Source organism: Mobula birostris, chromosome 2 (assembly GCF_030028105.1).
Source record: "Mobula birostris isolate sMobBir1 chromosome 2, sMobBir1.hap1, whole genome shotgun sequence".
Lineage (NCBI taxonomy): Eukaryota > Metazoa > Chordata > Chondrichthyes > Myliobatiformes > Myliobatidae > Mobula > Mobula birostris.
The window spans coordinates 172,381,754-172,406,237 of NC_092371.1; the positions used below are offsets into that span (position 1 = coordinate 172,381,754).

The 24,484-nt window shown below is 43.0% G+C and overlaps 1 protein-coding gene and 1 long non-coding RNA gene across 2 annotated transcripts in view; one reads left to right on the plus strand and one right to left on the minus strand.

Annotated features, from left to right (window-relative positions):
- mlip (muscular LMNA-interacting protein) overlaps positions 1-24,484 on the minus strand; it is a 179,277-nt gene that overhangs the window by 133,180 nt on the left and 21,613 nt on the right. Inside the window, exons 4-6 of the mRNA XM_072251100.1 lie at positions 20,180-20,257; positions 9,892-10,140; positions 7,093-7,185 (exon numbers count right to left, since the gene is read on the minus strand). Coding sequence (XP_072107201.1) covers positions 7,093-7,185; positions 9,892-10,140; positions 20,180-20,257 — 420 coding nt within the window. The remainder of the gene's footprint in view (positions 1-7,092; positions 7,186-9,891; positions 10,141-20,179; positions 20,258-24,484) is intronic.
- Positions 7,365-24,484, plus strand: part of LOC140193925 (uncharacterized) — a 38,784-nt gene continuing 21,664 nt past the window's right edge. The window contains exons 1-2 of the long non-coding RNA XR_011884999.1: positions 7,365-7,538; positions 9,873-10,107. This is a non-coding gene — a long non-coding RNA (uncharacterized lncRNA). The remainder of the gene's footprint in view (positions 7,539-9,872; positions 10,108-24,484) is intronic.

A 24,484-nucleotide genomic window follows, 5' to 3' on the forward strand; every position in this document is an offset into this window, starting at 1 on the left:
TAGTTATATTGAAACATCTTGACCTACAGAAAAATTGTCCCAATATTAAACTAACACAAGTGCTGTAAACAATCCTCTTCCAAATCACTCTTAAATAATGGTCTGCAGAATAAGTAAGGCCATTTTTTTTCTTTAATGAAAAATGGTGAATCTCTGCAGGAAATAATTCTTCATTAGAAGGACCTTCCTATGGTGGATAAAATGCACTATTTAAATAGTCCGAATAGTCAATAGCTTCTGGGCTTTTGGACCGTTCTGGACAACATTCATCCTTCTCTAATGTCAACTGCTCCAGTTCCTCATCGGAAGTCGAAGGACGAGTCAGAACAATTCGAGGGAGCTTGGCCACACATGAAGGATCAAGAGAGGAAGAGATGAAACGAGAGGTACAGGTGTCAAGGTAAAAATATTGAAATACACACAAGGAGGGAAAACAAATATTGAAATTAAGAATAGTGTACAAAATCAGGTTATTCCCAATACCAAAAACATACTCAATTAAAAGACCTACAATCACTGGCTACTTTATTAGGTACACCTGTGTACATACCCTCTAAACCGCCACGGATGGTCCCACGCCCAGCTGTAAAAGGACGGTGGTTGGGCATGGGATAACACCTTTGGACATCTTGAAAGACAGGCACAGGATAGAGGACTCTGGTGAGCTGCTGTCATTAGCTTACGCTCCAGTAGGAGTAACAGGCTTAAGTAAGTAACGTAAGTACACCTGCTCGTTAATGCAAATATCTAATCAGCCAATTATGTGACAGCAGCTCAATGCATAAAAGCATTCTGACATTGTCAAGAGGTTCAGTTGTTGTTCAGACCAACCAACAGAATGGGAAAGAAATGTGATCCAAGTGTCTTTGACTATGGAATGATTGTTGATGCCAGATGGGAAGGTTTGAGCATCTCAAAAACTGTCGATCTACTGGGATTTTCACGCACAGTGTGCTCTAGAGTTTACAGGGAATGGTGCAAAAAGCAGAAAAAAATCCAGTGATCAGCAGTTCTGTGAGTGAAAACATCTTGTTAAAAACAGAGGTCAGAAGAGAATGGCCAGACTGGTTCAAACTGACAGGAAGGTGATAATAACTCAGTTACGATGGTGGTGTGCAGAACAGCATCTCTGAATGCACAACACATCAAACCTTGAAATGGATGCACTACACCAGCTGACCAGGAACAATCACTTAGAGGCTACTTTGTTAGGTATAGGAGGCATTTTTTTTTTTGTTCTTCAAAAAATTCTCTGCAAGCTCTAGAGACTGTTGTGCATGAAAATTCCAGGAGATCAGCAGCTTCTGAGATATTGAAATCATCCCATCTGGTACCAATAATCATCCAACAGTCAAAGTCACTGAGATCACATTTCTTCCCCACTCTGATGTTTAGTCTGAACAACTGAACCTCTTGAACATGTCTGTATGCTTTTATGTATTGCTGCTACATTATTGGCTGAATAGAAAAGAGCATTAACAAATAATAAACATGCCTAATAAAGTGGCCACTGAATGCATTTTTCAGTAAGAGATAGTGTGCACCACTCTCTGTGTATAAGAGCACATTGAACTGAAATGCCGAACTCATATATTTTCAATTTCTGTTTTAACATTTTACATGGTCACATTCCTTTCATAACCCAATTGATTATTGCATAATCTGTGGAGAAATTCAATCTTAGGGGAAGATGTAATGATGATTTAAAATAGCTAACCTCTCTACTCCCCCACCATACACACCCCTTCCATTTCAATCAAATTTTACAAATTGCCACTTAATACAATGTTTATCAAGATTCACTTTATTTGTCACACGTATATCGAAACATCAAACCATAGAGTGAAATGCATCATTCACAGTACATCAATGACCAACACCGCATTGAGTTGCAGCCAGCAAGTGTCGCAATGCTTCCAGTGCCAACATCGCATGCCCACAACTTACTGTCACTAACCCAAGTAGTATGTCTTTCGAACATGAGAGGAAACCAGAGCACCCTAAGAAAGCCACATGGTCAAAGGAGAATGTACAAACTCATTACAGACAGTGACAGGAATTGAACCCCAATCTGATAGCTGGCATGATCGCACGAATGAGCCAATCTCTAAACTCCCAACAGACAGCCACTTTCAATTCATTCAATTTTGACAAATTGGTCATACTTCACTGTTTGCACATTTCATGGAGTTAAATTAATTTGTGATCATCTACCTTATAAAAACAGGTAGAATTCTGCTCGGTGATTATGTGAAAAGCATAAAGGAGTCATGGTACTGGCTTGTTTGCATCAATTGGAAGAATAGCACTGAAATATGGAGGTATTTATTCTACCATTTTGGAATTATAAAACAGTTCTCTAGTTGAATACATTTACGATACTTTTAAAGGTGCATTTATTGTCAAAGTATACAACTCTGAAATTCTTCTTCTTCAGATAGCCACGAAACCAAGAAAGAAAATGTAGCAACAAATGGGTGAACCCAAACGCAGGACACTAGCACAGAGATAGAGGTAGGATGCAGACGAGGGAGGGAGCGTTGCTGGAGTTGAACGGCAAACAGGAGGAAAGGCAGGTGGCAGGCAATACTTCTCTTGACACAGAGAGACAGAGTTACACAGGCAAACCTCGGTACTGAAGTAAAACTTAAAATACACAATCCTAAGTGGCCAGGAACGTGAATTACTGCACTGGCTGAAACAATGATCTGGCGAAGAGTGGATGCAAAGCCAGGGTTTTTATGCTGCAGGCTTAGATGAGAATCAGGTGTCGCAATCAAGGAGCCCAGGAGAACACGGGGAAAAGGGAATTGAGAGATGTCACAAGGGGGGTCGTTGGGAGCAAGGGTGGACACAAATGCAAGACACATCTTGTGAGGTTAACTTAATTGAGTTTATTGTTCGATACCAGGAGAGCAAAGCAGAAGCAGGAATAGCATACTGGGCAAGGACTCAGGCCTACGACTAGGCTGGGATTAAGGGTCTGGGCTTGAACTCAGAACTACGGACCACCAGGGCCAGGACTTGACTAGAGACTCGGATGCCGCCGGGGCCAGGACTTGACTAGAGACTTGGATGCTGCCAGGGCCAAGACGTGGTACTTGGATGCCACCAGGGCCAGGACTTGACTAGAGACTTGGATGCTGCCAGGGCCAAGACGTGGAACTTGGATGCTGCCAGGGCCAGGACTTGACTAGAGACTTGGATGCCGCCAGGGCCAGGACGTGGTACTTGGAGCCGCCAGGGCCAGGACATGGTACTTGGAGCCGCCGGGTAGTGGCGATCTCTAGACTCAGCCCGGGAACAATAGACAGCAGCTCTTGATTCCCTCCGGCGGGTTAACTGACGGACCCACCTCGGCAAGGAAACTTTGCAGGCTCACTTTGGCAAGGTAACTTGACAGGGTTGCTCCGGTGAGGAAAGCCGACTTACTGGCACTCACTTCGGGGAGAGACTAGGCTTGCTCTGGCCAGATGACATTGGCTCACAGTACCTTTGGTGACTTTGCAAATGCTCTCGCGCCAAACGGCTGAAAACCGGAGACTATAAACTGCCGGTTCAGCCGAGAGTAAATTGCCTCCAATCACCAAGCCCGAGGGACATGGGAAAACCGGGAACCAAAGGGAAACAGGGAGTCAACAGTCTGGATCATAACATAAACAAAGTAAATTTAAAGCGACCCTGATCCAGACCATGACAGGAGAGAATGATGGCACAATCATCAATCCCCAAATTCCTCTGCCCCACACAAAAATGGAACAGACACATTGACCCAACCCCCCTCCAAGTACCACTCCCTTGCACACAGGGGAGGAAGATCAAGCAAGAATACAAAAAAAACGATAAGACTGTAAAAAAGTGCACAGTCCAAGGCCACATCCAAAACGCAAAAAACCTGGGCACATTCTCCATCTCCATAGCAGAACAATCTCACCAGTGACAAAAAGGCAGTCTCCCCTCTCGAGGCAGAATGATCTCGCCGGCTATAAAAAGGCTGTCTTCTCTCTCCAGCAGCAGAGCAATCCCCAAGCGATAAAAAGGCAGGCAGCCAACGTTTCAATCTCCCTCGTCACTTTAATCAGCGAAGAATGGAAGCTTTAATCAGCAAAATGGAGTTGAACATCGGCTTGTGGCCTTCTCAGCACAAGCTTCCTGACACTGCCTCTGCCTCCCGGAAACCCCTCGGAGACTGTAAAGCCCTGGAACAGCTGAACAATCTCCAAACTGCAAACCATGGGTTCCAACGGTTCCAGAATCACATTCAAGATGAAAAACAAATGTAAAAGACATCAAAAAAAAGTGAAATATATGGTTCCGTGATCTATCCACAAGATGTTGACCGAAGGAATGTTGTACACAGACGTAGTCTTTTCCGGAATATGGCACATATGACATGGATGTCGGACTGCCCAGATCAGTGAGTCCTGGAATCAGATGTCCAAGTGAGCAGGAGGCACAAGGTCTGGTCAGTCAGCATGTCCAGAGCTTGAGGACAGGAATTCAGGTTCCCATGATCAGCTAGTTTGGAGGTTGATAGCGAAGAAGGTCATTCGGAAGTCCAGAAGTCAAAACCAAAGCCTGGAGACTGGAGGCCAAGAGGACTGTCTGTATGTGGATGGGTGGGAGGGAGGAAAGAGCTTTGTTTTGCTGTTGTTTTCTTGTGTTCAAACATTGTGGGTGTGCTTTGTTGGCGCTGGAATGTGTGGCAACACTTGCAGTCTTCTCCCCCACCCCCGCACATCCCTAGTGCCTGTTGGTTGTTGGCACATCTCACTATATGTTTCAATGTACATGTGATAAATAAATCTAAATCTGAATTGTCCTGACTCTGAGTAAACAATATCAATGCAATAAACAAATCTGAGCCCTGATGAAGGGTCTCAGCCCAAAACGACCGATGTTTATTCCTCTCCAAAGATGCTGCCTGACCTGTTGAGTTCCTCCAGCATTCTGTGTGTCACTCCAGCATCTGCAGAATCTCTTGTGTTTATGACTCTGAATTAGTTCAATTCTGAACTCTCTCAGATGGCACCACCACATGCACCGTGCACACTACGTACATTTAGTTCCTTGCTGTGCAGTATAAACTATATTCCATGTGCTGTCTGTGCCTACATGCCTACAACTGAGGTTTACATGGGAGCTGTTCCTCACCTCCATCTCGCACATGACAATAAACAAAACGTGACCTGGGTGCACCAGATGAGCAGGTAAATCCAACCTTGAATTGAACCCATGGCCTTTGTGCTTACAGACCTGACTCCAGAGATGAGCTCTGTCATGGGAGCTCCTAAATCAAGGGTTCCCAACCTTTTTTATACCATGGACCAATACCATTAAGCAAGGGGTTTGTGGATCCTAGTTTGGGAACCCGTGTCTTCCTTCTCCAGCAGTACATTGTTTTAGTTTGGATTATAGCATTTTTCCTGCAGTGTAGCTGTGGGGAAATTATGCCATAAAACCATCAAGCTGTTTGCAAAGCACAGATTTACAATGTATTCATAGATAGCCCACAGGGAGCCATAAGACCATGAGACATTGGAGCAGATTAAACCATTGAGCCTATCAATTTTGCTCTGCCATTCGATCACAACTGATTTATTATGCCTCTCAACCCCTTTCTCCTGCCTTCACTCCACAATCTTACCCTGACCAAGAAGCTATCAACTTCCATTTTAAATATGCCCAATGACTTGGCCGCCACAGCCGTCTGCAGTAATGAATCCCATAGATTCGCTACCATCTGGCTAAAGAAATTCCTCCTCCTCTCTGTTCTAAAGGGATGTCCTTGTATTCTGAGTCTGTGCTCGCTGGTCCTAGACTCTCCCAGTATTGGAAAAATTCTCTCCATAGCCACTCTATCGAGGCAATTCATTACTCAATAGGTTTCAATGAGATTCTTCTAAACTCCAGCAAGTACAGCCTCAGATCCATCAAACACTCTCATACGTTAACCTTTTCATTTCCAGGATTATTCTCATAAGCCTCGTCTGAAATCTCTCCAATGCCAGCTCATGCTTTCTAGGCCCCATATTTTCTAGATATGGGAATTAAAGCTGCTCAGAATACTCCAAATGTGGTCTGACCAAAGTCCTATAAACTTCAGCATTACATCCTTGTTTTTGTATTCTATTCCTCTCAATATGAATGCTAACATTGCATTTGCCTTCCTTACCACTGACTCAACCTGCAAGTTAACCCCTAGGGAATCCTGCATGAGGACTCCCAAGTTTCTTTGCACTTCTGATTTTAGAATTTACACCCTATTTAGAAAATAGTCTATTCCTTTATTCCTTCCACCAAAGTACATGACCATGCACTTCCCTACACTCTATTCCATCTGCCTCTTCATTGCCCATTCTCCTAAACTGTCCAAGTCCTTCTGCAGACTCCCTGCTTCCTCGACAACTCCTGCTCCTCCACCTATTTTTGTATCATCCACAAACTTGGCTACAAAGTCAATAATTCTGTTATCCAAATCTTTGACGTATAATGTCAAATTGAGCGGACCCAACAACATCCCCTGTGGAACATCTCAAGCCATCAGCAGCCAACCATAAAAGGACCTTTTTATTCCCATACTTTGCCTCCTGCCAATCAGCCAATCTTCTATCTTCCAGCGTATTTCCTGTAATACCACGGGGTCTTATCATCGTGATTATGCTTGTGCGTATGGGGAAGACTGCGTGTGTGTGACTGATATCGGATGTCTACTGCAGAAAGGGATCAGCGCGCCACCTGTTTCGGCGGGTCAGCCGTTTGGCGCTGTTGTCGAGGTTGTCAAGACACGCGGACTTCTGAAGCTCGTAAATCTGTCAATTTTGAGCCCCGTTTGTTCTCTAATACTATTTTACACTTGAACGAAATGCGGGTGTTGCGCTGAAGAGAATTATACCCGCGCCTAGTCACTTGTCTGTTGCGTTTTACTGTTTACGTTCTGTGTCGAGATCTCATAGCATCAGGAAAGTACCATTGCACTGTAACAAGTCGAACAAGGTGGAGCACTGATATTATAGATTAGGTCGATGAAACGGTGCTGCTGTTCCAACCCTCCTTCTACATTTCCAAAAAGTAAAACTCACAGCTACTCACTGGCATGGAATAGTTCACGGCACGGAATGAGTCGCGCTTTTGCGACGTCCTGTCAGCCGAGTTAACGCTGCGATTCATTGAGGTCACAGATCCCTAATGAAAGAGCATAAGGAGGGTGGGTTGAGCTGTTGTTTATACATGTAGACACCCCCGCCCCCCCCCCCCGCAGTCTATCAGTTCAGTGATATTATACTGAACGGGGAGCGAACAAAGTAATACACACACACACACACACACACACACACACACACACACACACACAATGCTGGAGGAGCTCAGCAGATAGATCCTTCATCAGGACCGAAACTTCGACTGTTCATTCCTTTCCGTGGATGCAGCCAGCCCTGCTGAGCACCTCCAGCAACTTGTATGTGTTACTCTGGATTTTCAGCATCTCCAGAGTTTTTTGTGGTTATGAACAGCATCTCTCCCTAAGTTTCTGAACGGTCGGTGAACTCATGAATTAATCTATTTTTTCGCTATCTATCTATCTATCTTTCTATCTATCTAGCTATCTATCTATTTTTTTTATGTTTTGCACTGTGCTGTTGCCGCAGAACGGATTTCCAGATTAGATTAAAGAGAAAGATAGTTTTATTTGCTACATGTACATTTTAACACACAGTGAGATGCGCCGTTTGCTTCAAATCAAATCAGCGGACACTGTGCTGAGCAGCCCGTTAGTGTCACTATGTTCCGGCGCCAACATAGCATGCTCACAATTCACTAACCCTAAACCGTACGTTTTTTGGAACGTGGGAGGAAACCGGAGCAACCGGGGAACTGGAGAGGAAAGGGGGAACCTCCTGCGTTTATAATTTCACATCACTTGCAAGCGAGAATAAACCTGATTTTAACCTTGGTGATTGGACTTTGCATTACTCACAGCACCATCTAGTGGGCTTGACAAAGGAAACAATCATTTCTCTCAACGTAATTATCACAGAAAGTAACTTATCGCCACAGATTTAGGATCAACAATCAAGAATCAACTTCATTCACCATATACATTTACACGTATTAGGGATTTGCTGTGATGTGTTTGTGAGACCCAACATGCAACAGAAAACAACATTCAACAATTATAAGAATAAAAGACGGCAACAATAAAACTGATAATCAGGCTTCTGATTGTTTGGAGATCTCTAGAAGTCCGGCTTTCCATCGCTCTTGAGTCGGGGAAGTGAGCCCGTGTTCCAGAGTGTGCGTGGGTGGTAAAGTCGGAATCCGGGGTTCCCGCTGTGGGACGGACCTACAGCGGAGCCGGGATTGGTGTCTGGAAACCCAGCAGTCAGGATCATGGTGAATTGACTCATTTTCAAGGACTCTTCATCTCGTGCTTTTGTATTTAGACCATAAGACCGGATGGACAAAGATGGGTGGAGGAGCGGGTGGTGTTGAGGAAACAGAGAGCCTGCAGAGAGACTTAGATTGTTTAGGGGAATGAGCAAAGAAGTGGCAAATGAAATACAATGTTGGAAAGTGTATGGTCATGCACTTTGGTGGAAGAAATAAACAGGCAGACTATTGTTTAGGTGGGCAGAGAATTCAAAATGCAGAGACGCAAAGGGACTTAGGAGTCCTCGTGCAAAATACACAAAAGGTTAACCTGCAGGTTGAGTCAGTTGTGAAGAAGGCAACTGCAATGTTGGCATTCATTTCTAGAGGTATAGAATATAAGAGTAGGAATGTGATGTTGAGGCTCTATAAGGCATTCGTGAGTGCAGTTTTGGGCTCCTTATTTCAGAAAGGATATACTGGCATTGGAGGGGGATCAGAGAATATTCCCGAGAATGATTCCAGGAATGAAAGATTTCCCGTATGAGAAACGTCTGATAACTCTTGGGCTGTATTCTCTGGAATTCAGGAGAATGAGAGGGGATCTCATAGAAACATTCAGAATGTTAAAAGGCCTGAACAGATTAGATATGGCAAGGTTATTTCCCATGGTAGGGGATTCTAGAACAAGAGGGCACGACTTCAGGATTGAAGAACGTCCTTTTAGAACTGAGATGTGGAGAAATTACTTTAGCCAGGGCATCAAAGGGTTGAAGCAGGGGAGTGAGGATGACTGGAAGAATTGGATCAGCCCATAATTGAATGGTGGAGCAGACTCGATGGGCCGAATGGCCTACTTCTGTTCCTCTATCTTATGGTCTCTTGATATTTATTGTTTGTTTATTTATTATTATTATTTCTTTTTGTATTTTCACCATTTGTTGTCTTTTGCACGTTGGTTGTTTGTCCTTCCTGTTGGGTGTGATGTTTCATTGATCCTATTGTGTTTCTTGTATTTACTGTAAAGGCCCACAAGAAAATGAATCTCAGGGTTGTATATGGTGGCATACATGTCCTTCGATATGTTCTTCATGTGTGAAGATATTATTCTGCAAGGTTCAGAAGCATAGATTGTAATAGTTACTGGTGCTCAATTAACACGGTGGCATAGCAGTTAACATAACACTTACAGCATCAGCAATCGAAGTTCAGTTCCCATCACCACCTGTACGGAGTTTATACATTCTCCCCACGCCCAATGGAGTTTCCTCCAGGTGCTCTGGTTTCCTCCCACATTCCAAGGATATACATGTTAGTAAGGGTCATGACGGCACTTGTGGGCAGCTCCCGGCACATCCTCAGACTGTGTTGGTCGTTAGTGCAAACATGATATTTCACTCTATGTTTTGATGTAAATGTTACAAGTGAAGTTAATTTTATAGGACGATTCAGTTGGAGAGTGGAGAAGAAACCAGATGTTGAAATTAATCTTCTTATTACAGATGAATGAGATTGACTTACCAAGTTACGTCCATTACATGTCCTCCTTTCGGGGAAGACATCCTCTGGTGTCAGTGCCTCGGCGTTGGGCCATTCATTCCACTCAGGTGGCGAGGTGTATGTGTCACTACTCCTCAAGGTGGGGACCTCGGTGGTGTCAGTGGTCACAGCCCTGTTCCTCAGAATCAGGATCTTAATCACAGTGCCAGAACTTCTCAGGGCACGCACCGCTTCATGGTGAGTAACATTTTGTAAGCTTATTCCATTGACCTGAAACAGTAAAAATTTTGTTGTCAGAGGAACACAAGAAAGTAAGAGCAGGGGTAAGCCATTTGGTCCCTCAAGCCCACCCGACATTCAATTTGATCATGACTGATCTGCCTCAGACCTCGTTTCCTCCTCCAGGTGAGGCAGCACTTCACCCGCTAGTCTGTAGGGGTCATCTACTGTATCTGGTGCTCCTGGTGAGGTCTCCTCTACGTAATAGATAGGTAGATAAGTAAATAGATAGATAGATAGATAGAGTGATATATACGTAATGCCCTGGTTGAGATTTCTACTGCCGTGCTGTGAGCTATTTTTTATTTTAGCATTTTTTGCAAAAGCATTGTACTCTGTTAGTAGAAGTGTTTTGGCTTTGGCTAGAGATAAGGAACCATGTTGTCCAACCAATCAGGTTTGTCTTGTACATGTAACTTTCCGCCCAGTGGAAGATTTGGGAGAGCCGGGCGGGATCAGTTTTCCTAAGGACAGTAGTCTAGTTTTGGGTCTTTTGGTGGGAGCTGCAGAGCAAGGCAGAAGGGAAGATGCGGCAGAATGCTGTTTGAAGGAGAGACCCTGCTGTAAGAAATGCTTTGTGCAGACGAATGGTTCCAAGGAGGAAGTGCCAATGCTCCTGAGTTAGCCAGATTGTTCGAGATGGTCTTTGAGGGAAGTTAGAACTGTGGCTGGTGTCCTTCATGCAGAATGTGGGTTCAGCATGTGAGTAAAGCGATATGCCTGACTAGACCAGAAATGAGCTCCAACGTTTACGTGCACATTGGACTGGTTTAACTGTAATGGGCCCTTTTATTTTTATTTTTCTTTTCCTGTTAACTGTTTGAAAAATTGATAAATATACTTTCTTTATAATTTTATGCTGGTGTACAATCTGGTATTTCTTGGTGACTGATAATTGCATGTGAACAGTACATACACAGCATTTGACACAATCAATGTTCCTTAATCGGAACGTCCCAATGTTTTTGTTTGGTTGAACCTGAGAACATATCAATCCCAGACATATATTGTTTACAAAAGGTGGCATTCTCACCACTGAGTCACGTGGCTGTTAGCAGAGTTAGCTAACAAGCCAAGTTTGTATACAAGCCCAGGTGAGTGGGTTACACGTAGATAGATTGGGAGATAGATAGAGAGTGAGATAGATAAATAGATAGACAGACAGACAGACAGATTATCCACACTGCTACATGACAGTTATTTACTTTATACTTTATACTTTATTGTCGCCAAACAATTGATACTAGAACGAACAATCATCACAGTGATATTTGATTCTGTGCTTCCCGCTCCCTGGATTACAAATATTAAATAATTAAAATGTTTAAAATAGTAAAAAAACAGTAAATATTAAAAATTAAAATTATAAATCATAAATAGAAAATAGAAAAATGGAAAGTAAGGTAGTGCAAAAATAACCAAGAGGCAGGTCCGGATATTTGGAGGGTACAGCCCAGATACAGGTCAGGATCTGTTCAGCAGTCTTATCACAATTGGAAAGAAGCTGTTCCCAAATCTGGCCGTACGAGTCTTCAAGCTCCTGAGCCTTCTCCCAGAGGGAAGAGGGATGAAAAGTGTGTTGGCTGAGTGGGTCGTGTCCTTGATTATCCTGACAGCACTGCTCCGACAGTGTGCGGTGTAAAGTGAGTCCAAGGACGGAAGATTGGTTTGTGTGATGTGCTGGGCTGTGTTCACGATCTTCTGCAGCTTCTTTCGGTCTTGGACAGGACAACTTCCATACCAGGTTGTGATGCACCCTAGAAGAATGCTTTCTACGGTGCATCTATAAAAATTAGTGAGGGTTATAGGGGACAGGGCAAATTTCTTTAGTTTTCTCAGGAAGTAAAGGCGCTGGTGGGCCTTCTTGGCAGTGCACTCTGCTTGGTTGGACCAAGTCAGGTCATCTGTGATATTGACTCCAAGGAACTTAAAGCTTTTGACCTATTCCACTTGTGCACCACCGATGTAAATTGGGTCATGCGGTCTGCTACTCCTTCTGCAGTCAACAACCAATTCCTTTGTCTTGCTGACGTTGAGGGATAGGTTATTGTCTTCGCACCATGCTACCAGGTTTGGAGGATATTAGCATGACTACCGATACTGGAAGTTCAAGGGTGTTTCTCCAACATATTGAACAATGACAAAGTTAGGGTGTTGCTTCAACTTACACCTAGAACACAAGGCATACCACTTAGGTGAGATGTCAGCTGTCTGTCAATAATATTAGGTATTCTGCAGAGTGCTGAGAAAGTTATGTACTTGTGCAGAGAGGGAAGTTAAGATTAAGAATAGGTTTATTTGTTGATTAGTAAGGGCATCAAAGGATATACAGAGAATGCAGGAGAATGCACTTGAGAAGATAATAACTCAGCCATGATGGAATAGTGGAGCAGATTTGATGACCTAATTGTGCTCCTATGTCTTATGGTATTATGGTCTTAGAAACAATGCCAAGACTATAAAAATTATAATTTATATAAATCCCTGGTTACACCACACTTGCAATATTGTGTTCATTTCTGGTTGCCTCATTGTAGGAAGGATATGGAAGCTTTACCTGGATGCTGATTGGATTGGAGAGCATGTCTAATGGGGAAAGGTTGAGCAAGCTAGGGCTTTTCTTCTTTGGAGCAATGGAGGATGAGAGGTGACTTGGTAGAGGTGCACAAGACAATAAGTGGCTTTGTTTAAGAGGTCAACCACAGACTTTTTTCCAGGGTGAAAATAGCTGGTACAAGGGGAAATAATTTTAAGGTGATTGGAGGAAACTATAGGGGCAATGTCCCTATAGGTAACTTCTTTACACAGGGAGTGCTGGGTGCTTGGAACATCCTGCCAAGAGTGGTGATAGAGGCAAATACGTAAAGGGGCATTGAAGAATCTCTTAGATAGGCACACAGATGACAGAAAAATAAAGGGTTATGTTGGAGGGAAAGGGTAGATTAATCTTGGAGTAGCTTAAAATGTTGGCACGACATTGTAGGCCGAAGGGCCTGTACTGTGTTGTACTGTTCTATATTCTACGTTCTGAATGCATAATCCCATGGACTCTCTTTCAAGAATTCTATGACTCATGTTCCTAATATTATTTATTAGCTATTTATTAATTTTGACTTTTGCACATTGGTTATTGTTGTCTGTCCTGATGGGGGTGATCTTTCATTGATTCTATTTGTGTGTCTTGTATTTACTGCAAATGCCCACAAGAGAATTAATCTCTGGGTTGTATATAGTGACATACATACACACACACTTTGAAAAGCATTCATAATGATTAGTCAATTTTCCTATTTTTCCGTACAATAAATCGACCTGTAAAACCTTGAAGGCTGTAGGAAGCATTGAGTATGTGGCAACCTGTGAGTTTAGCAAGTTTAGTGAGTTTTATACCTGACACTAACCATTCTTTTCACATGAGCTTTACTGAAAAATGAGGAAACGCTCCCTGTACGTGTGTTAACATGCCCTGCTGGTAAGATTTTTCTTCTTCTTCAGCCCATCACCCCTACCGCGGCACAGGCTACTAACAGCAGCTGGCAGGGGTCCTCTGTCCTGGGCCAGTCATTCAGTTTGTCTCCAGTTATAGCCCATTTTCTTGGTGTATCCTTCCTCTCCCACGGATGAGAAGCTCATGTTAGCATTTCTGTAGCAACCCACCGAGATAACCCTAGCCTAAGGACAATTTACAATGACAAGTTAGCCTACTAATCAGATCATCTTTGGACTGTGGGAGGAAAGCCACACGCACACAAGAAGGATGTACAAACTTCTTACATACAGTGTCAGAATTGAACTCTGAACTCTGATTCCCTCAGCTGTAATAGCATCATGCTAACCCCTACACAATTGTGGCGCCCCTGTGATAAATGGTATTTTGAGTGAGAACAGGTAAACTGAAGGTTGGGTGCTTTTTTTCTTGATGTTGATCTGAACCTCATCTCTCATTTTCTGACATTCTTTTCCATGAATATATCAAGTTCCCTCTTGAATTCATAGATATTACTCGCTTGCAGTGTTAATTTTAAGACTCCCTTGCTTCTGGCTTGGCTCCTGTCCCACCTCTTGCAACCCATCAGTACCAGCACAGAGAGCGAGCTGGGGCCCACCATAGATCAGCCATGATCATATCGAGTTTTAAGGAGATTTGATATGTCACCAAAGACACTAGCAAATTTCTACAGATGTACCATGGAGAGCATTTGGAAAGGGTGCATCACCATCTGGTATGGAGCACCAGGATCAGAAACAGCTGCAGAGGGTTGAAAACTCATCACAGCTCCATCACAGGGACAAGCCTCCCCACCATTGAGGACATCTTCAAAAGCTGATGCCTCAAGAAGGCAGCGTCCATCATGAAGGACCCCCATCACTCAGGACATGCCCTCTTCTCATTGCCACCGTCAAGGAGGAGGTACAGGAGCCTGAAGACACACACTCAGCATTTTAGGAACAGTTTCTTCCCCACTGCCATCAGGTTTCTGAACCTATGAACACTACCTCAGTATTTTTGCTCTCTTTTTGCCCTACTTTTTTTATATTTCTTATTGTAAGATCGTAACTTGTATGCATCGCACTGCACTGCTGCCACAAGACAACAAATTTCATGACAAGTGTCAGTAATAATAAACCCAGCCACAAGTGTAGCAGGCACAAAATATTGGAGGAACTCTGAAGGTCATGCAGCTTCTGTGGAGGTTTGGGCTGAGATGTCGGTGTGTCGGTCAGTCAGTCACAGAGTTATACAAACATGCTCATTGGCTCATCTAGTCCTGATGAACATGATTCTGATCTCTGATTGAATGGTGGAGCAGGCTCAAAGGTTTGAGTGACCGAATCTTGTCGTTATACCCGTATCAACATCGTCAACATAATTCACCACCTGGGAAATGTTATTGGAGCCGTTCCAATAAGAATGCTTCCCATTTCCATCAACAAGACAAGCTCACTCAGTGGAATGGAAGACCAAATTTTCCGAACTAACAGTCAACTAATTAATATCTTAGATAGGCACAAGGATAAAAGAAAAATTGGTGGGCTATGTGGAAGGGAAGTGTTAGATAGATCTTAGAGTAGTTAAAGGTCATCACAACTTCATGGGCAGAAGATGTGTTCACAGGTTCAATATCCATTTAGAAATTGGATGGCAGAGGAGGAGAAGCTGTTTCTGAATCGCTGAGTGTGTGCCTTCAGGCTTCTGTACCTCCTTCCTGATGGTAAGAGTGAGAAGGTTGCATGTCTTGGGTGGTGAAGGTCCTTAATGATGGAAGCTGCTTTTCGTAGGCAGTGCTCCTTGAAGATGTCTTGGATACTATGGAGGATATACCCAGGATGGAGCTGACTAACTTTATAACTCTCTGCAGCTTACTTTGATCCTGTGCAGTAGACCCACCCACCCCCCCCGCCATACCAGACTGTGTTGCAGACAGTCAGAATGCTCTCCACAGTACATCTGTAGTTTTCAAGTGTTTTATGTGACAAGTAAAATCTCCTCAAACTCCTGATGAAATATAATGGCTGCCTTGCTTTCTTTATAGCTCAGAATCAGAATCAGGTTTATTATCACTGGCATGTGACGTGAAATTTGTTAACTTAGCAGCAGCAGTTCAATGCAATACATAATATAGAAGAAGAAAATAAAATAAAATAATAAATAAGTAAAGCAATTACTGTATACGTATATTGAATAGTTAAAAACTCATGCAAAAATAGAAATCATATATATTTGAAAAGTGAGATACAGTTCACGGGTTCAATGTCTATTTAGAAATCAGTTGGCAGAGGAGAAGAAGCTGTTCCTGAATCACTAAGTGTGTGCCTTCAGGCTTCTATACCTCCTATCTGAGTACTGGAGGTCCTTAATAATACATTGCTTTTCACAGACACCGCTCCTCGAAGATGTCCTGGGTACTTTGGAGGCTAGTGCTTAAGATGGAGCTGACTAAATTTACAACCCTCTGCAGCTTCTTTTGGTCCTGTGCAGTGGCAACACCCCCCCCCCCACTCCCCACCCCTCATACTAGACAGTGATGCAGCCTGTCAGAATGCTCGCCACGGTACATCTCTCGAAGTGTTTGAGTGTATTTGTTGACACACCAGATCTCCTCAAACTCCTAATGGAGAATAGCTGCTGTCTTGTCTTCTTTATAACTGCATCGATATGTTAGCACCAGATTAGGTCCTCCGAGATCTTGACACGCAGGAACTTGAAACTGCTCACTCTCTCCACTTCTGATCCCCCTATGAGGATCGGTATGTGTTTCTTTGTCTTACCCTTCCTGAAGTTCACAATCAGCTCTTTCACCTTACTGACATCTTACCCATTCTGAAGAAACATGAGATAAAGAGTCCTTGAAAGTAAGTACATTTCAGTGATGGGGCGAGTGAAGGTGAGTTAAGTTATCTCCTCCAGTTCAAGAGCCTGATGATTGAGAGGTAATAACTGTTCCTGAACCTGGTGGTGTGGGTTCTGAGGCTCCTGTTTCTTCTTCCTGATGGGAGCAGTGAGAAGAGGGCATGGGCTGGATGGTGGGGGTCCTTGATGATGAAGACTGCTTTTCTGTGACAGCGCTCCATGTAGATGTGTTCTTGGTGGGGAGGGCTTTACCCATGATGGACCAAGCCATATCCACTACTTTTGTAGGCTTTTCCATACAAGGACGTTCGTATTTTCATACTGGGCCACGATACAAGTCGAAGTGCGATAACCTGAGTATAAAATGTGGCCAATTAATTTTATTTACGTATGTATACAGTGGATTCCATTTAATTAGGCCCTTAGTTAATCGGAGAAGCTATTTATTTGGGACAACTCTTAAAAACAAAAAAAAATGGGAAAAATAGCCACGGTTCCCTTCATTTATTTGGGACACTAGGCCAGTTATGTAATTGGGGAAGGAGACTGTTGCCAAACAGTTTCTAACTAGCATCAGTTGCATGCATGGCTGTAAGACACTACACCGTGCTTAGAACAATCAGTTTTTAAATTGTTGTTTGTGTTTGTGTTCAAAAAGCAGTGATTTTTCTCACTGATAGTGAGAAGAATGCAGTTTGCTGACTGTGGTTTCAAAAATTCAGGATTGAAGATGCTAGATAGAGATGGCTGGAAGTGAAAATAAAATGATTTCACTGCTTCAACAATTATCTTGAATGTTACAATGAAAATGAAGATTTGGAGGCTGCAATTTTCTGAAGAATTGTATGAGGGCAGTTCATTATCTACACTAGGTGTCTGCGCTGATGAATTATGAATTCCTCCATTGATAACTATTAGGAACTAATACACAGTTTTATAGTACTGTTCAGGTATTGAGAATGTTCTAATTAGTTCAGTATTTCATTCAAGTACATACATTATTACTCAGTTGAACAGTTGTCTTTTTTATCCCTTTGAACTATTTCCATGAAACTTTGGCTAACTGGGGCAGCAGCTTAATTGAGCGAAAATTTACTGGTCCTGATGTGTCACAATTAATCGGAATCCACTGTAACTCTATTTTTAGATATTTCTTTATTATTGTTGAATGTTGTTTTTTTTTGCCGCACCTCGCACCCTGACCTATGCACCACAGTAAATCCCTAATACACATAAATATATATGGAGAATTAAGTTGATCCTTGGTCATTGGATGGACAAGGGTCCTATTTAAAAAATGGAAACTTTGATAGTATCCCAGCAAATGGCTAGACCTTAAGGCAGATTACTTGGTAATTGGTTTACTGTTGTCTCATCTGTATCGTCATTATGTGCTTTTGCCATATGACGTGGGAAATCATGGTCTTCCATCTGTCCATGACCATGATTGTTCTTGGCAAATTTTTCTAAAGAAGTGGTTTGCAAATGCCTTCTTCTGGGCAGTGTCTTTACAAGAAGGGTGACCCCAGCTGTGATCAATTCTCTTCAGAGACTGTCTGCCTGGCATCAGTGGTCACATAACCAGGACTTAACCAGCTGCTCGTACAACCATCCACCACCTGTTCCCATGACCTTGATAGAAGGGCTAAGCAGGTGCTACACCTCGGCCTAGGGTGACCCACAGAAGGGATGGAGTGCTTTACACCTCCTTTGGTAGAGATGTATCCCTACCCTGTCACCCAGTTGTTGTCCTATGTACTGAGATACAATGAAAAACTTTATATTTCATACCACCCATTCCAACATGCAGGTACACTGAGGTAATACAAAGGGGAAAAGATATAAAGAGTGCAGAATAAAGTTTTACAATTCCAGTAAAAATATGGTGCAGGTGGACAATAAGGTGCAGGGTCATGATGAGTTAGACTGGGAGACCAAGAGTCCTTCTTTGTCAGACCAGAGGTTCATTTAATAATCTTATAACAGTGGGATAGAGGCTGCCCCTTATCCTGGTGATACAAGCTTTCATGAAAGGGTGGGGGAGGAGAAGAGAGAATTTCCGATGTAGGAAAGTCTTTGATTATTTTGGCGACTTTCCCAAGGTAGCAGTAAGTGTAGACAGACACTGTTTTTTGTGATGGACTGGGCTGTGTCCAAACTCTCTGTAATTTCTGGAGCTCCTGGGCAAAGCAGTTGCTATACTAAGCAATGATGCATCCGGACATGATGCTTTCTATGGTACATCTCTGGTGAGGGTCATTGGGAACATGCTAATAAAGATAAATATCAAAGCATGCAGTGAAATACGTCATTTGCATCAAATCAAATCAGTGAGGATTGTGGTGGACAGCCTGCAAGTAACACTACACTTCTGGCACCAACATAGCATGCCCACAACTCACTGACTCTGGTGCACTTTGGTGTATCTGGTCTTTGTCATATCGTTGTTCCAGGAGTGTGCTATATACAAATTTTACTGGTGTTTGCCTGTGATTATCAGTCGAAAGGTTTTAACTGTCCTACAGTGATCACTGTTATGAAGTAACTTATATAATAGCAGCCTTCTTTTATTTCGTTACATCTGTGAAATTATCATGACCTTATTGAACAAGGGTCCATTTTGTGGATATCTCTCAAGATTTACCACTAACGGAATAGGAACAATAATAACAGATATAGGACATTTACAGAAAGGGGCTGGTAAAAGGCCAGCAATATCATGAAGGATCCTACCCACCCTGCTCATGGACTGTCTCACTCACATCAGGGAGGAGGCTACATAGCATCCATGCCAGGACCACCAGACTCAAAAGCAGTTATTTTCCCCAAATTATAAGGCTGATCAACATCTCCACTCACTAACCCACCCCTCCACCACTACTTTATCATTTCCTGTTAGAATCACCTTATTAGAATTAGAATTTTATTTCTTACATCCATCTCACAACATGAGGGAGTAAAAATCTTTATGTTGCATCTCCATCGCCAATAAGGAAGGGAAATATGGGAGGACATTGCCCAAACACTAAGATTGTATACACAATTCTTTTTCTATCCATGTATGTACAGTCAGATACAATGTACTGTCAGATATGCAATCAGATCAATGTGTTTTAATTAATCTGACAGCCTGGTGAAAGAAGCTGTCCTGCAGCCTGTTGGTCCTGGCCTTGATACAGTGGTACCATTTGCCAGGCGGGCGGAAACAGCTGCTACAGTTTGTGGTTGGGGTGGCTGGAGTCCCTGATGATCCTCCAGGCCCTTTGTACGCACCTGCTCCTGTAACTGTCCTGAATAGAGGAAAGTTCACGTCCACAGATGAACTGGGCTGTCTGCACCACTCTCTGCTGTGCCCTGCGATTGAGGGAAGTACAGTTCCCACACCAGGAGGTGACACAGTGAGTCAGGATGCTTTCAATGGTGTCCCTGTAGAAAGTCCTGTACAGACACTGCTGTGCCTAGCATCACTTTATGTATGTACTATCAATCTATGTATACTAGCTATCTTATGTATTTACAGTATATTTATTATATTTTTTATTATTGTGACCTCTACCTTATTGTGTATGTTTGTGGCTGCATTTTTTAGCAATTATTTTGTTCTCCTTTACTTGTGTATTAGAAATAACATTAAACAAAATTGAATGTTGAATCTTGAAAAGAGTTGCACAAACATACCTCCAACACCATGTCTCCAACTCGTAAACCAGCGAGATCAGCAGCACCACCCTTCGAAACTTTTGAAATGAAGATTCCCTGGTGCAGACAATACCATTCATCAATATGTTACTTTAACCGCTGCAATTCAGAAGAATGAGAGGGGAACTTATAGAAACATATAACATTATGAAAGGGATAGATAAAATAGAAGCAGCAAAGTTGTTTCCACTAGTATGTGAGACTAGAATTAGGGTCATAGCTTCATGGATCAGGAGAATAGATTTAGGATGGCAATAAGGAGGAACTACTTTTCCCAGAGAGTGGTGAATCTGTGAAATTCTCTGCCTAGGGAAGCAGTAGAGACTATCTCATTAAATATATTTAAGATACACTTCAATTGTTTTTACACCGCTGAGGAATTAGGGTAATCGGGAAGAAGCACGTGGGTGGAGCTGAGTCCATGGCTAGATCAGTTGTGATATTATTGAATGGAAGAGCAGGCTCAATGGGCCAAAAGGCTGACTCCTGATCCTAATGCCTATCTTCTTATAGGTTTTGTCTTGAAATCAGAAGAAGTTAGATAACCCTCTGAATAATACCATAACTGCATGTTTGAAGAAAACTGAGTGAATCCAGAGAAAACTTATAAGAACGTTGCTGGGACTCGAGGACCTGAGTTATAGGGAGAGGTTGAATAAATTAGGACTTTTCTCCCTAGAGCGTAAAAGAATGAGAGAAAACTTGATAAAGGTATACAAAATCATGAGGGTTATACATAGGGTTAATGCAAATAATCTTTTTCCACTGAGGTTGGATGAGACTAGAACTGGAGGTCCTAGGTTAAGGGTGAAAGGTGAAATATTTAAGAGGAACTTGAGGTGGAACTTTTTCCACTCAGGATGGTGACAAGCTGTCAGAGGAAGTAATGGACGCAGGTTCGAATTCGACATTTAAGAGAAGTTTGGGTAAGTACATGGATTGGAGGCTATGGAGAGTAACAGTCCAGGCACAGGTCAATGGGACTTGGCAGAGTAACAGTTTGGCACAGACTAGATGGGCCAAACATCTTGCTTCTGTGCTGTAGTGTTCTATGACTCTATAACTGTGTACTTTGTACATCATTAGGCAATGAAAACCAGGGCTGTTTTTTCTCATCTACTGGCTTCTTTCTCCTAAGACAAGGAAAGTTTCCAGATTTTTTAGATTTTGTAACAGATCTTCAGAAGCAATTCCCATGAGAAGCATTTTACAACTGTATCTAACACACAAACAGACCGTTTGGACCAACTCATCAATGCCAGCCACTATCACATATGCTTCCAATACTACCCCGGGTAGCCAGTTCCAAGCACCCACCCTCAGGCCCTCCGTTGGTCAGGGTCGACCATGGACATTGTATCCTAGCTGTCATATGCAAGCTGGGGCAGAACGAAATGCAGATCAATCCATTGCCCCTGCAGCAGACTCACCTTCTCCATACAACTGATGAATCCAAAAGAAGACCATAAGATATTGGAGCAGAATTAGGGCATTTGGCCCATCAAGTCTGTTCTGCCATTTCATCATGGCTGATCCAAACTTCCTCTCAGCCTCAGTCTCCTGCCTTCTCCCCTTATTCCTCCTCATCTCTGTTCTAAAAGGATATCCTTCTATCCTGAGGCTGTGTCCTCTGATCTCAGAGGAAACATCCTCTCCACATCTACTCTATCAAGGCCTTTCACCCTTCAATCTGATTTCTATTGAATATAGACTCAGAGCCATCAAACGCTCTCCATATGACAAGCCATTCTATCCTGGAATTATTTTTGTGAACCTCCTTTGAACCCTCTCCCACCATAGGAAACATCCTCTCCACATCCATTCTATCAAGACCTTTCACCATTCAATAGCTTTCAATGAGGTCGCTCCTCATTCTTCTGAATTCCTGTGAATACAGGCCCAGAGCCATCAAACACTCTTCATATGACAAGTCATTCAAACCCAGAATCATTTTTGTGAGCCTCCGTTAAACCCTCTCCATTTTCAACACATCCTTTCTAAGTTAAGGAGCCCAAAACTGCTCACAATACTCCAAGTGAGGCATTACCAGTGCTTTTTAAAGGCTTAACATTACATCCTTGCTTTTATATTCTAGTCCTCTTGAAATGAATGCTAACATTGCATTTGCCTTCCTCACCACAGACTCAACCTGGAAATTAACCTTTCGGGAATCCTACACAAGGACCCCAAGCCCCTTTGCACCTCAGTTTTCTGGATTTTCTCTCCATTTAGAAAATTGTCAACCCTTTTATTGCTTCCACCAAAGTGCATGACCATACACTTCATTGTATTCCATCTTCCATTTCTTTGCCTATTCTCCTAATCTAAATTCTTCTGTGGCCTCTCTACTTCTTCAAAACTACCTGCCCCTCCACCGACCTTCATTTCAGCTGCAAACTTTGCAACAAAACCATCAATTTCATCATCCAAATCATTGACATATAATGCAAAAAGAACCAGTCCCAACACAGACCCCTATGGAACACCATTAGTCACCGGCAGCCAGACAGAAAAGTCTCCCTTTAGATTAGATTAGATTAGATTAGACTAGATCAGATTTGATTAGATTAGATTCAACTTTATTGTCATTGTGCCGAGTACAGATACAAAGCCAATGAAATACAATGAAATACAATGAAAGCCAATGAAATGCATCCGACCAGAAATGCAAAGAATAGTGTTATTTACAAAATAACTGCGAATAAAAAGTAAGTGCTACAGCATACAAATATAAAAGATCTGAGACAGTACAATATGGGTGCAATACTGCTTAGCGCTGTGATGTGAGTTTCAGCAGGGTCACAGCCTCAGGGAAGAAGCTGTTCCTGTGCCTGCTGGTGCGGGAGCGGAGGCTCCTGTAACACCTACCAGATGGGAGGAGAGTAAAAAGTCCATGGTTAGGGTGAGATGCATCCTTGATAATGCTTTTCATCCTGCCCAGGCAGCATTTATGGTAGACGTTCTCAATGGTGGGCAATTGGGTGCCGATAATCCGCTGGCAGTTTTCACCACACGCTGGAGTGCTTTGCGGTCCGATATGGAACAGTTGCCATACCACACTGAGATGCAGTTGGTGAGTATGCTCTCAATGGTACAGCGGTAAAAGTCAGTCAGTATCCTGGGACAGAGGTGAGCTTTCTTGATGCTCTGCAGGAAATAAAGGCGCTGTTGCGCCTTTTTGATCGGGATGGAGGAGTTCAGAGATCAGGTGAGATCCTTGGAAATGTGGACACCAAGGAATTTGAAGCTTGATACACGCTCCTCTACAGCTCCGTTGATGTAGATGGGGACATGAGTGTCGCTCCTAGCATGCCTGAAGTCCACAATGATCTCCTTGGTCTTCTGGGTGTTAAGGGCCAGGATGTTGTTGGCACACCACGCGGTCAGGTGCTGGACCTCATCCCTGTAGGCCGTCTCATCATCCCTTCTGACCAGGCCAACCACCATTGTGTCATCTGCGAACTTGATTATGGAGTTAGAACCATGTACAAGAACTCAGTCTTAGGTGAAAAGGAAGTACAGAAGAGGGCTCAGCACACAGACTTGAGGCACACCGGTGTTCAGGGTGAGAGTGGAGGAAGAGAGGTTGTCTAACTTAACTGATTGGGGTCTGTTAGTCAGAAAGTCCAAGGTCCAATTGCAGAGGGATAAGTTGATACCAAGCTGGCGAAGTTTGGCGATCAGCTTGGAGGGGATCACAATAGAGTTAGGGCTGTCCAGGTGGGCCAGGGCAGAGTGAAGTGCCGTGGAGATGGCGTACTCTGTTGACCTGTTGGTGCGATAGGCAAATTGATGGGGGTCCAGGGTAGTGGACAGACAGGATTTCAGATGTGACAGAACCAGTCTCCCAAAGCACTCCCACTCTTTGACTCTTGCCAATCAGCCACTGCTTTAATACATCTTTCCTGTAATACCATGAGCTCGTAGCTTGTCAAGCAACCTCGTCAAAGACCTCCTGAAAATCCAAGTACACAACATCATCTGATTCTCCATTGTTGTGTTATTTCTTCAAATAATTCCAGCAGATTTGTCAGACAAGATTTTCCCTTGAGGACACCATGCTGACAACAGCCTATTTTATCATGTGTCTCCAAGTATCCTTAATATTAAACTTCAATATCTTCCCAACCACTGAGGTCAGACTAACTGACCTATGGCATAGACCGGTATGGTTTGGCACCAGTGGATTCTCAGGAGTTGCCAGTCAGCATTGAACTCAAAGTAGGGCTGCCTTAGGGACTCCAGCTCTGGATTTTTCCTCGGAGTTTACTCACAAAGTCTTCC